This window comes from Bos javanicus, chromosome 3 (genome assembly GCF_032452875.1).
Source record: "Bos javanicus breed banteng chromosome 3, ARS-OSU_banteng_1.0, whole genome shotgun sequence".
NCBI lineage: Eukaryota > Metazoa > Chordata > Mammalia > Artiodactyla > Bovidae > Bos > Bos javanicus.
In genome coordinates, this window is record NC_083870.1 from 53,904,688 (window position 1) to 53,918,923 (window position 14,236).

A 14,236-nucleotide genomic window follows, 5' to 3' on the forward strand; every position below is an offset into this window, starting at 1 on the left:
ATTCGCAAGGCCTCTCTCATCACACTCACAATCTCTCCTCATCTCTACAGTTCTTTCCCAAAGGACTATCAGTTGATTATCAGTGAAATAACTGAGTCATAAATAACTACAGAAAAATTTGTAAAATGATAATTTAGCTTCAAAGTTACCATCCACAATTTTCTTATGCATAAGTGGTTCATAAAGTTATTTTATTAAGTACTTCCCTATGCTTGGAGTGTATGTGTTTAACTAGGGAAATCTTTCTAGTTGTACAGAAACATTCTGATTTCTTTAAGTAGACCCAATTATTACCATAAAAGTATTTACTGAGACCTGGGCTGGACAGCCATTGTACAGTCTGATCTGGCAAATACATAGAAACTGCACTCCAGATTACACAGCAAGGCACTAATGACCCAAATGAAACTCCAGGGGCACCTTAGGTAGATGCAGTACAGAGAATTAAGGAAGGAAATCATTAGTCACAATTGCAGAAACTAGCCAAATACAAAGTGAAAAAAATGCATGCAGCCTATTTCCTGCAGAGTACGGGGAGCCTTGGTAACAGAATATGCAAAAACATAAGAGAAATGCAAAAGAGAAACATGATTTCTACAAATAAATAAGAAAGGGTCTGATCTCAATTTTAAATTACAAAAACGATTTTATTTAATTTATTTTCTCTTCCTATGTACTACATAGCCAAATAACATTAAGACATTGTATCATGAATTTACATTATGACAGATCAACTTTCAAGCATTTTCTTGACAGTCTTGGAGGTTTTGCCAGCACTGACAAAATCTGAACATATACAGTAAGAGGAAACGAGCAGCAAAAGGAAATCTAAGTGACCACATAAGGCATTGAGTTTCAACCCCACAAAAAAATATTCATTAAATAGGCAGAATCATATGAGAGAGTGAACAATGTTCAGCAGAAAGCAAATTTATACCATATCCAAAACCATGTATAGGAACTGTTATTTAACAGGACCAAAAAACTGTTTGAAGTTATATACCCCTTTTTGAGGTCTGAGCCCCGAAGAATTGATGCTTTTGAACTGTGGTGTTGCAGAAGACTCTTGAGAGTCCCTTGGACTGCAAGGAGATCCAACCAGTCCATTTTAAAGGAGATCAGCCCTGGGTGTTCTTTGGAAGGAATGATGCTAAAGCTGAAACTCCAGTACTTTGGCCATCTCATGAGAAGAGTTGACTCATTGGAAAAGACTCTGATGCTGGGAGGGGTTGGGGGCAGGAGGAAAAGGGTCGACAGAGGATGAGATGGCTGGATGGCATCACGGACTCAATGCACGTGAGTCTGAGTGAACTCCGGGAGTTGGTGATGGACAGGGAAGCCTGGCGTACTGCGATTCACGGGGTCACAAAGAGTCAGACACGACTGAGTGACTGAACTGAACTGAACTGAATAAAAAGAAAAAATTCCTTGGTGTGAGAGGAGAGCTTCTCTCCTGTCTCCCCAAAATGAATTTAAGCATGTTACCTTTACCAGTGAAAGTCTCTGAGAAGATGGAGTAAGAGTGGATAGCTAGTTTGAAAGACTGGTATGAAATTGTATTAGAAGCATGTCACTGAGGCCTCAATCTGAAAAATCAATGGCAGGTCTGAGACTGTCCAAGTTTTCTTACAATGTGTCTGAATAGACAGGAAAAAAAAAAAAAAAGAGAAAATCTTACAGACCCTTGAGGCATTCCCCTCACTAATAACTGTGCTATTTTGCTATGGAACCCTACCTACCCTGAGTTATTGAGATCCTACCAAAAATGTGAACTGCTTGAATAGCATTATCACATTCAAGATTCATAGGAGAACACAAACTGAATCAATTTAGTTTCTAAACACAAATTTAAGTTGTCTAGAAGCTTATCTCTTTTCTACTAAATACTGCAGTTTGCATAAAGGTGGATCACTGTTTAAGTATAATAAATATATCACTACTACTGATCAGGTATTTGCTATGAAATCCCATGGACAGAGGAGCCTGGTGGGCTACAATCCATGGGGTAGCAAAGAATCAGACACGGCTGAGTGACTATCACTACACTACATTAGAGAGTAAAACACTACTTAAAAAAATGAACTTTTCTTAGAATTAGGAACATAAACCACAGCAAAACTCTTGGGGGGAATGGTAACAACAGATGTAAATATTTTTTTCTTCCCTTTCTTATAACAGAAATCATAAGAGAGCATGTTGCAAAAACATGAACTTTGTTCATCCCCAGTAACTCATGGAATACTTCAGGTTGCTAAGCCCCTCTCTGTAAAGATGGCTTCAGAGGCAGAGAAGGAGGCACCTATAAATGAACAGAATACTCACAGCAGGCTTATTTTCCAAGCCTTTCTGAAAAAGTAGTGCCTGCACATGGGATGCTGTGGAAATTGTTAGAACTCATTGCACTAACTACATGGGAAACCTAAGGCAGGGGAAAGGTGGGTGAACAATCAGAAAATTCACCAGTGTAAATAACAGGTTTCACTGAATCAAGAACACATATGTTAAAAACCATTGTACTAAAAACAAAACAGAGTGAGTGAAAACCCAACAAATAACTAGTTTTCTGAGGTGTGGTCTTTTTAGGTGAGTTCCACTAGGATATACTTAGATGCTGTGTTTCAACCGGACCATCCACCAACAACTGATCTATACTTAACCATTAAAACTGACCAAAAAGCATACTCACCAAGGGTGTCCAGTAGCCATAGGACTTGAGTATGTATGATGCTTTTATATTTACATAAGCAGTTTCTCATGAATCTTATAGAAGTTGGAGAAATAGAGCTAGTTGTTCCTTTTTTAGCAAGAGCACTTGTAAAAATATGAAAAGGATTAGGTAAATACTCCTTTTAACACTGAGTTGATTCATTAAAGAACTTTAGAAAAGTCAGCAGTTCATTTACCTGAGTTTCCCATTTAACGGCTAAAGAGTAATTAAATGCTTTTTACTTAAGAATGTGAACAAAAATACACAATATTTAAAAGGGTCAAGTTGGAAAATTGAGACTCAAGATGAAGTTCGAACATTTTGAATTTTTATAAAATCTAACAAACATCTAGGAATTTTCCTTCCTAGTTAAACCATAAACTCAGAACTATACTGATTTACTGGATGTTATTTAGAACTTAGGTTAGGGTCAACCTGTGAAATCATTAAGGAAGTAAATAAAATTATTTTGACATTTTGAGCAAGTTGTCACAAAGACTAATTACTAGTTACTTACTTCAGTTATGAACCCATGGGAGATTATAAGTTAACACCAGATAAAGATTTCAGCATAAATATGATGTTTAACCTGAATAGATCCCTTTTTAAGGGTGATATAGAAAACAAGTATAAATTTTATCCAGAAGAATAATGCACCCAGTGTCTTAACAGTAGTTATCAAAGCTCACCTTTCAACAGGGGTATTCTTGTCATGCTCAGTGACGGACAATCTTCCAGGTTTGTTTGTTTAAAACAGGTAGTGCTATGTCTCTAAATACAACTCATGGTTCATAATCAAGATCCTAAAAACATACTAGAATTGAATATTTTATCAAAGAAGTAAAACCGTGTTGCTATTTTAAACATATTGTTTCAATTCCAGGTCAAAATAAACCAGCTATACAAAATCACCATTCTAACACTTAAACATGGAGCAGAAACAGCAAAGCACTTTGGTCTACATGATTAAATCGTTCAATAAATGAAAAGCATCTCTTCCCCAAATCCTTTACCCCATGATGTATCATAACGTTTAAAATACAATGGAGGTACATGTATCTGCTGAGTAGTTTGTAGAGCTGTGTCCCGTGTATGACTCAAAGTGTCATTAAGCAAATTTACCAGGATCAAGGAGTAAATTTTAAAACCAGCATTTTGAAACCCAAACCATCTTCCTACTTTTTTTTTTGTTAAGTCACAAAACCGTCTTAGATCAGACTATGGTTCTGAAAACAGTGAGTGTGAAGTTGGAACATGAAACAAAATTCCCATGATAGATAGCACTGGTCCTGGATTGAGGGCACAAATAGTGTTTCCATTTTCCTGTTCTACACAGTTTAATAATCAGTGAAAACTTTTGCCCAAGACCCATACATTTTGGGCTTCCCTGGGGGCTCAGCTGGTAAAGAATCTGCCTGCAATGTGGGAGACATGGGTTTGATCGTGGGTTGGGAAGATCCCCTGGGAAAGGGAATGGCTACCCACTCCAGTATTCTGGCCTGGAGAATCCCATGGACTGTATAGTCCATGGGGTCAAAAGACTCAGACACGACTGAGCTACTTTCACTTTCCACTATGCTGGATTTTTTAGTAGAGAGATAAAATAAAAACTCTGCTGGCCACCAGGCAAAAATTATTTCTAAGTGATATCCACTCAGCTATTTTTTCACACTTAAAAAAATAAAGGAATAGAATTATTTTAGATGAGATAAACTTTTTTAAGCCAAAGAGAACAGATACAGTTTCTGTGCTTGCATCACTAGCATTCATAGCAAGGGCTGACTTGAGGGAGATTGATTAATACATATATATGTGTGTGTATACATTGATTAGTTTGTGTAACAGGCAGAATTTGAATAGAGATCACCCCTGCCACACTGCCCAGAGGAACCAGCGCACCTAACTGGAGCGCACCAGCTCTTTAGCAGGGTGCTTTAGTAGCACTGTTTTTTTTTTTTCCCAGCGGATGTATTCACATATCAAGATATCAAAGATGATTAAATTACTAAAAAGCAGGCTTCTGATTCTGATTTTTAAATTTAATTAGCTATTTTAATTAAAATAAATTAGCTTTTCTAAGGTTGTTCACCACAACTACATAACAACATTGATATTAAAGGGGAGGAGTTTCTGCATTTCCTTTTTCACTGAAGGAAATATTTTCAACATTTTAAAAATGTTGGTAGTAATGTACATCAGTTAAATTATAAATGACCAATCCAAGCAAGCTGACCATGGAAGATTATCGTCCTTACTCACTTAAAAAATCCTTGCCTAATGATAAATAACTGCCAGGTATGTGAAAGAATACAATTTAGGGTTCTGCTGGAGGCAAGGGGAAATTTTGAAAATAATAGTCCATGACAATGCACTTATGTGAGCTTATACTCCAGAGAAGAGTTTTCTATACAACGGAATACTTGACCAATGCAGAAGGCAGCTGGTATTAAAATAACTAGCAGAGATTCCTTGATACACATACAATGTATACAATGAAAACAAAAATAAAGACCCTGTACAGATGTAAACAAGCTAAAAAATGACCTTGGCAAAGTATCTTCATCGATTTAAAAAATACCAAAAGCATGCAACCTAAAATTCCCTTCCTTCCACAAGAATTTACCAAAAAACCAAAACAAACAAGCAAGCAAGCAAGCAAACAAACAAAAAAACCAAACAAAAACAGGTGGAACCATCTGTCTCTGTCAGTAGAAAACAATAATAGATACATTAGGTTCCAGGACAAATAAATCTTTAAAATACTAATATTGAAAAAATACAATTAAATTTTTATTAAAAAATACATACTCCTTACTCATTCTTTGTGTACATTTTGTTTTGTGCGAAAAAGAAGAAAAATAATAATAAAGTAGGAAAGGCATTAAGACTACCTAATTATTTATACTGTATTTGGTAGAAGCATGTTTCAGTCAAACGTTAAACAAAAATAAGTTATTCAGTTTTCATTTGCTCCCGGACATCAGAAGGCAGGGTTTCAAACAGAGTGTCTTCTACAACTAAACCAGCTCGCTTCAAAGCCCGACAGTCACCCAGTTCAGGAGGGAGGATTTCAAAGTGATTGCCTTTAACATCTAAATAGGAAAGAAATAACAAATTTCCAATTTTGGGGGAAAGTACTGATAGGCTGTTTTTCCCAATCTTCAGAGTTTTGAGTTTCTTACAGAAGTAGAGTTCATCTGGAAGGCTCTCCACTTTGTTACAAGTGATGGAAAAATACTGTAAACTTTGTAGAACTCCGATCTCAGGTGGGATAAATCGAATGTCATTGTAGGACAAGTCCAGGTAACGGATTTTGTTGCATAGGAAGAGGTGGGAAGGCAGCACCTCGATTTTATTGTGACTGAAGGACAGACGCTCCAGGCTGGTGAGTTTCTTGATATGCTCTGGGATGTAGGTGATGCTGTTATGCCAGAGTTTCAACACTGTCAGCTTTCTCAAGTGCTGGAAGCTAACGATCTCTTCTATGGATTTCAGATTATTTTCCTTGAGGTCCAATTCCTGGAGGCTGAGCAGGCTGAATACGGCGTGAGGGATGCGCTCCAGGTCACAGTGGACCAGCTCCAGCTCTGTCAGGTTGGTCATCTTCTTCAGGTTGTTGAGCATCACCAGCTTGGTGCCATCGTTGTGTATGCACATCTTCTGGAGATGGCTGGAAACATCAACCACTGCCTGTGGGATTTTGGAAACGTTGCTTTTGATGGAGAGAATTTTAAGGCTTTTGAGATCCCGCAGAGACTCAAGGGTGACATTTCTGGAAATATCGTGACTTAGAGAGCCAACCAGGTAGAGTTCCTCCAGGTTCCGGAGGCCATACATCCAGGGGGGCAGCTCCCTCATGTCATCAAACTTGACGCTCAAGACCTTGAGATTCTCCTTCAGGAAAGACAATGCTGCGCTATGGATTTTGACTGAGCACTGGTGTAGAGAAAGCTCCTGGAGATTGTCTAGCTGCGCGATTGTGGCTGGTATCATGACGTTCTTAATGATTTCAAGTTTTAGGGACTGCAACTCTGTGATTTCAAAAACAGTGTCTGGAAGGCCAGAGAGCATGATGAGAGGCAGTTCTAAGCGGTTATGGGCATTTGTCTGCAGCTTCTGCCTCAGTTTATCTGGAGTCCACTCATTATTTAAGTTCAGCTGCTTTAATTTGTTTTCACTCACTTCAGATAGGAACACTGCGAATCTCTTGGAATACAGAGGGTCATACTGATCTATCATATGAAGCATAAAAGCAAAGTCATTTTTCACATCTGGAATATCATCAATTCCAGTCTCCTGCCTGACATACTCAAAAGAGTACTCCTTCAGAGAACGGTAGAACAGCCAGTACAACGTATAAAGGCACGTCAATCCGTAGATACTTACAAAGCACAGGTAGCAAAAGGAGAGTTTTGAAAACAAGTGTGCCATGGTATGATTGCAAGAAAAGTTTTTATATCCAGTCATGTCCTGAATGTCAACATTACAGTCCACTGTAAATTGGACTTTGGAAACCAGGGCACTATTATATGCAATGATGATTAGGAATTTTATAACCTTAAGTACAGTCTGACGAACATACATGGCATATAGTATATCACCTTCTTCTACGTGCAGCCGGAACTTCTTCACCTTCTCAAATAAAGCTTTTGCCTGCTCACCCTCCTTCTTATCCAGAGCCCCTGCAGTGGATTTGTCAACCACAAACTTCTCAGGAATTGACTTTAAAGACTGAGAATTGACCAGACTGCCTTCTGGACCAGACTGGGTGGTGTTGGACCTGCTCATGTTGTTCTTCCTGTTGTCCTTCTCTTCTGAGTCCTCCCCAGACACTTCAGATAAGGCTCGTGTGGTCCAGGGAGAGTCAAAACACTTCCCCAGGATTGAGATGAAATGTTCTATTTTGGAGCTGGAGCCAGGGAACTTGAACCAAAAGTTGCTGCAGAGCATGAAGACCAGGGTATGAATGAGGACTAGGTATGGGAAATACTTGGCGTACCAGTGGAGGGCTCGCTCATAGCACATCTGGTTAATAAAGCTGTACTGCTGAAGGTCCAAATCTGTCTTCAGCCCTTTCATTTCCACAGTGACCGGGTTAGAAGGAGATGGTTTGGGTGGAGGCAGTGGGGTGGTACTGGCCACTGCTTGAGAGACATTTGAAACAGAAGACTGGTTCTGAGAAGGCTGTACTCTTTTCGGAAGGCAGATTATCTTGTCTTGCATGACCTGAAACACAGAAATAATATTTCCAAATTATATTACTCAAAGAGCTTTCATAATGTCATTAGTGAGAAGGAAAGCAGCAGTAACATCCAATAAACGTCCATTTCCTTTGCCTGGAGAATACAATGTTCAATTCCAGCACGAGATTTTTATTCTTAGCCCACAGGTTAGAAAAATGAAATGCTTATCTTTGTTTGCCACATCTAACTCATGACACAAAATGGAGCAGTTTTGTCAGCACACAGAACAGTGCATGACAAATATTTGAAGAACATTTCACGTATTTTAAAAAAGTTTGCATTTCTTCTTTCACTGAAGCCTTTGGGGAATCAGTCATTGGTCTCGGAAGTACATCCTCTTATCAGATTCAGTCTTGAATTGGATGGCTCCCAACATTATATTAGTTTCTGTACGAGAAATAAAAGGATTAAAAGGAGGAAATATGGGAGAAATTCCTGTCTTTATCATTTCCTCTTTTCTTTCTACCCATATCCTAGTCATGCATAGATGAATATGTCTAGTTTTAATAAAATGGGAATTTACTATGCTTTTTTAAAAGCTATTTATTCAGAGAGAGATGAAAGACTATAGAAATGTTTGATAGTAAAATAGTTATGTCTAAACTTGCTGCTTTTCACACAAAATATCACATTAACTTCTATTCCCCTACTAATGCTTCAGTTTGTTGAAAATCATATTAAGCCCTACTAAGTCCTGCAGTCTCATAAGATTGCAATTTCAGTAAGAGAGAACACTTTCTTCCCAAAGATGAAATAGGATGAGGCAAACTACACTTTGAATCAACCTGGAGGAATCATCTTCAGGAAGAAGTACACGAAGTGTACACTGAGTCTATTACAAAGTGGACTGTTATGGCACCAGGAATATGACCACAAGTTGGTGACGTGGGAGATACACGCCCCTAGAGAGAAGTGTTGTACAAGGTTTGACAATGCAGTGGAGCGTCCAGCCCTTAGTTGAGTATCTGATATAGGAGACCACCAGTATATATTTGCTGAGAAAGTGGATGAGTCTAGAACTGACACGGATGCTAGCCCTTCCAACTCAGAGTTGCATAGTTCTGGGTGTGGATCTTTCCTAGGGATAAAGTTAAGGACAGTGATTACAGTGATGGCAGCAACAAACTTTCTGTTGTGTTTAATATGCAATTCTATTCCAAAAATGTCAAAGATATTACTTATTTCAGTTGTCACCTTAAAGTAACACAATATTGTAAAGTTTAAAAATAAAATAAAATTTAAAAATAAATAAATAAATAAATTCAGCTTGGGAAAAAAAAAAATTGTCACCTTAACCTGATGAGGCAGATTACTCTGTTTACCCCAGTTTCACAGATGAGGAGACGAAAGCACAGAAAGGTTAGGCAACTTGCTTAATGTCATCTAGCTCAGGCCACCTGGACCCAGAACCCACATTCTTATTTTATTTTACTGAGTTTCTAGGATTAAATAAAAAAGATCTCAATTTTACTTCATCCTAAGTAACAAATTACCTTTTAAAGTTATACATGTTTTAGGGGAAAAGCTTATCTCTTCCCATATCCTATGTGGATAACAATGAAAGAATGAGGTTAGGGGGAAGAGAGGAAGTTTTGTTTATAAAGATATATAAACGCCCTGTAGACTAGAAGATACACCAGGGGCTACCATTTACTATGGAAATCAGAAGAAGGCAGGGAAGAAAAACAAATGTGACTGCATTCAGAGGGTTCCATGACTACAGTGGTGTGAGAATGTTTGAGAATGTCTTCAAACAAACATTTTAATCACTTACCTGTATCAGAGAAAAAAAGTGTTAAACACGTCCATATTTGTGTGCATATATATGTCTATGGGCTTCTCTGGTGGCTTGGCTGGTAAAGAATCTGCCTGCAGTGAGGGAGACCTGTGTTCGATCCCTGGGTTGGGAACATCCCCTGGAGAAGGGAAAGGCTACCCACTCCAGTATTCTGGCCTGGAGAATTCCATGGACTGTATAGTCCATGGGGTTACAAAGAATTGGACACAACTGAGTGGCTTTCACTCACTCACATATGCCTATTTATAATTATAACCATAAAGTATTGCCAATCCATCAGCCAAATATTAGAAAGCTTATTTTTCCTTTAGGTTTAAAATAAACATAAAGTTTTCATTTTAATCTCATATTTCAATAGGGCATCCTTTATATTTCTTGGGGTCAAGCACTGTACCATGGAAACCCCTGGAACAGAAAATAGTAGGAGAAAGCCTAGACAGATGTTAGAGTCTACCCTGCAGAAATATCAAACAGAAAAAGAAATTCAGTGGCTGGGGTCATGTTCTAGCTGTTTTCCCAACTGTAGTCTCATTTAATGCTCCAATTATCTGTGAAGCTTCAATTATCTGGAGAAGGAAATGGCAACCCACTCCAGTATTCTTGCCTGGAAAATCCCATGTACAGAGGAGCCTGGCGGGCTACAGTTGATGAAGTTGCAAAGAGTTGGACACAACTGAGCGACTGAACACACCTGTGAAGCAGGCAAAAGGTGGGGGCTAGAGACCAGTATGGACAGAAATGCTTCCCCAGCACCTTCTCCAAGAGTGACACCTTTGAGCTAGGATGTTAATGCCGTGCTGTGCTCAGTCATGTCTGATTTTTTGTGACCCCATGGACTATAGGCCACCAGTCTCCTCTGTGTATAGAATTTTTCCGGTAAGTATACTGGAGTTGGTTGCCATTTCTTTCTCCAAGTATGTTAATATGACATTGTTAATGATGTGATGAAAACATAGATGCATTGGTGTAAAGCAAGATCAGCCAGAAGGTAAAAAGGCAGGTAGGTACCTTTTGGAGGTTCTAAGTCCCTGCCAAGCACCCAGATGGTCCCAGTACTGCCTCCTGCCCTGCCCTTCTCCAGACTCACTCCTCATGGGGGCAGATGATTAACCTCCAGAGCCTGGCTGCTGCAGAGGGTTTCAGGTTATGCCAGGCACCAGGGTGTCCAGCTGAGGGGCAAGTGTGGCCTGAAATCCTGCTTGTGTCTCCCTGGCTCAGTTGTGTGCCCTCCTGGGATACCTCTTTATATTCAGGACAAACGCACTTGATTGGCTAGCATCTGCCATGCTACAGAAGTAGGTCATTTTCTCCGCATTCTACAGAAGAACCCAACTAAGCTTCAGCGAACTTCAACAGCTTGCCAACCTTCATACAGCAATGAAACAGCACCACTTCAGACAGTCTGCTCGTTTCTCCAAACTTCTGCTACGATGGCTTTAAGAGAACGGCCCAACGTAGGAAGGTAATATATAGATGAACTCTGGAAGTTCCTCTCAGCTTTCCGATGTCATATTTCTTTCAATCTTTCAAGATGTCATTTTAAAATGTGCTTATTTAAATCCCAGGAAGGTAAAGACAGTGATATCCTTTCCAGAAGCTGTTAACTAGTCAGAAATGAGCAGAGAGTAGAAAAAGATGCTGGAATTTAGTCCAAATAGCTAAGCAAAATAGCTGCTCATACTGCTAAGAGGACACATCACAAGAAGACTCCAGCAGGGATACAGCTTGGAGTTGAATTCCCAAAGATGTGATGGCAGGTTGTCTATCTGGCACTATGAGAAGGAAGAGGGCAGGCTGCCGAGCCCAAGAGAAAAGACGGTGGGGATTTAAACAGTGCAGTAGCCATAGAAGAGAGGAAGGAAGTTACTTTCTATGATTACTGTAAACACTCCAACACTGAGAAGAACTGGGAAAAGCATCAATGTTTTCAAAGGTACAGTAAAAGAAAGAGAAGACAGAAAGGCTTCCTTTAAAAAAGAAAAGAGTAAGGGGTGTTTTGTGGGATATTTGTAAACAGCAGCTTGTAAGAACTTAAAAGATTTTGTTTCAACTTTTCTGCTCTTTTGAGTAGCTTGCCCAATTAAACCTATATCTCACTTCTCTTTACCTAATCCAGAAATTTAAAGATTAGAGTACAAAATAAGCCTTAAAGAATAGCTGCAATTTTTTTTTTCCCAAAGAATAATGGTAGGGTTCCAGGCTGCAGTGCAGGACTAAGGAGGAGTGCTTAGGGTAAGAGCAGGAAGAAAGCCCCACCACCATATCCTGTTCTGCAGAACATCAAGGCTCAGACCATCACCACCAGCTTGTACCATACATGTGTCACACAGATGAGAAATGCAATGCTTTTCTTCTAGGGACAACTCTCAGACTGCCTTTGGAGGAAAAAAGCATCGAGACTAGAGCTACACCTACACAGTGTGTTTATGTAGGGGAAGGGTGAGAAAGAGGGGAAAGAAATGGGGTCAAGGGGTAGAGAAAAAATTTAAAAAGCAAGATGAACAGGAGAATCTGATCCACGATATATCAAGGTAAGAAAGTTACTACTCTAAGAACAGATTTGAGAATAATAATTATTATTTTTTGGCTGTGCAGCACAGCATCTTAGTTCCCCAGCCAGGACCCAGACCCATTTGCTCTGCAGTGGGAAGCCCTGAGTCTTAACCACCGGACCACCAGGGAAATTCTGAGAATAATTCTTGAATGAAATCATCTAAGTTAAAGCAAATACCTAAGTTAGTTTCAGAATAAGGAAAAGCTGTACATAGGAGGGCATGAGTCACTGAGGGCAAAAGTGAGGTGAAACCAGCAACAAAGATGGCTAAACCGCCCATGCTATAGTGGGATGAACGGGGTTGGAGGGAGGGGGAGGTGAATCAGTAGAGGAGGGGTAGAATCGAAGGAAACAGGACAAGCAATGTGGTAGGAGGCTGCACTGCATACTCATTATTTCCATTTGGAGATGGAAATACCTTTCACTCTTCCCTAAACCTTTGGTAAAATCTGCTAAACACACACACACCTCTGTATTATGAATGAACTGTAGAAATCACAGGCAAAAGACTAAATAATTTAATGCTTAGATCAAAACTGAACAGACAAGGAGATTTTGCCTGGGATGCTAAAAATCTATAATCTAAATTGTTTCCATGGAAGAAGGAACTGGGACTATGAGAACCTAATTCTTCCAGGAGTCTGTTAGAATACAGAGAGCTCATGGACTGGAATTTGATACAATATCCTCTATATCCTATGGAGCAGCTGACATCCAGGTAACAAAGTATATAAAATGCTCTTCAAGACTTTACAACTAAAGTTCTTAGAGGAATAAAAAATATACATGTAAAATCATTCCATGACTGTTCTAATACGTGGATAATATTTCTGGAAAAGAAACACAAAGGTTGCAGTAGTTGGAGAAATGGGCTCACTAAGAGCCAAATACATGAATTCCCATTTGCAAATTATTTTCAGATAACACAACAGCTGTTTTCGGAAAAAAATTGTAGGGTCAATGAAATAAACTGCATTTCCTGATTTTGTTTTCTACACGGTGTGTTTTTAAGAGAAACAAAGTAAAATTCAAACTTCCTTAAAAAACTGAAGCAACCTATCTAAACTATATCCTGGAATGCTGCTCTGAGCTAGAAAAAGAAATCGAATATTTAAAATCATAATTGCCAAATTTATGCCAGCAAAGAGATACATTTTTATGTGGAATATGTACACACTTGATGGCAACCCAATTCAGTACTCTTGCCTGGAAAATCCCATGGATGGAGGAGCCTGGTGGGCTGCAGTCCATAGGGTCGCTAAGAGTTGGGACACGACTGAGCAACTTCACTTTCACTTTTCACTTTCATGCATTGGAGAAGGAAATGGCAACCCACTCCAGTGTTCTTGCCTGGAGAATCCCAGGGACAGGGGAGCCTGGTGGGCTGCCGTCTATGGGGTCGCACAGAGTCAGACACGACTGAAGCGATTTAGCAGCAGCAGCAGCAGATCACATATTGAAATATCTTGCATGGTCAATGTAAATTAGGACCTTTTAATAGTAACTTTCACAATTTTAAATTATTAATGTCCACCTACATCTTTGATTGTATTTTTGATGATGGTTATTTGATTCTCAGTCCCTTTGCTAGAATCATAAACTCCATCATTACAATGTAAAAAAGTAAGATCTGCTTAACTGAGGCAGTTTCCAGAAAAGCAGCGCAGTGAGAAGCAGCAGGGACCAGTGGTAAGCTACTGAAGCAGTTCAACATGTGCATGAATGAGACACCAAAGGGCTGAGATTCAAACTCAATCAAACAAAGCCACTCAGCTTCAGAGAAACCGCTTGATATAACAAAGACAGGGAAACATACATAAGGGCCAGCTTATCTTTTACATGCAGGAGACATAAAAGACATTGATGGGGGAGGTGTGGGACGTGTAGAACACAAGTGCTAACTAGTTTTGAGTGTGCCTCAGGAAAAGTCACTC

General features: G+C 39.3%; 1 protein-coding gene across 1 annotated transcript in view; it reads right to left on the bottom strand.

Moving 5' to 3' along the window:
- Positions 1 to 622: 622 nt before the first annotated feature.
- The window catches only part of LRRC8C (leucine rich repeat containing 8 VRAC subunit C), a 97,766-nt gene continuing 84,152 nt past the window's right edge, over positions 623 to 14,236 (bottom strand). The window contains exon 3 of the mRNA XM_061411296.1: positions 623 to 7,933. Within this exon, the coding sequence (XP_061267280.1) occupies positions 5,660 to 7,933 (2,274 nt within the window). The 3' untranslated portion in view covers positions 623 to 5,659. The remainder of the gene's footprint in view (positions 7,934 to 14,236) is intronic.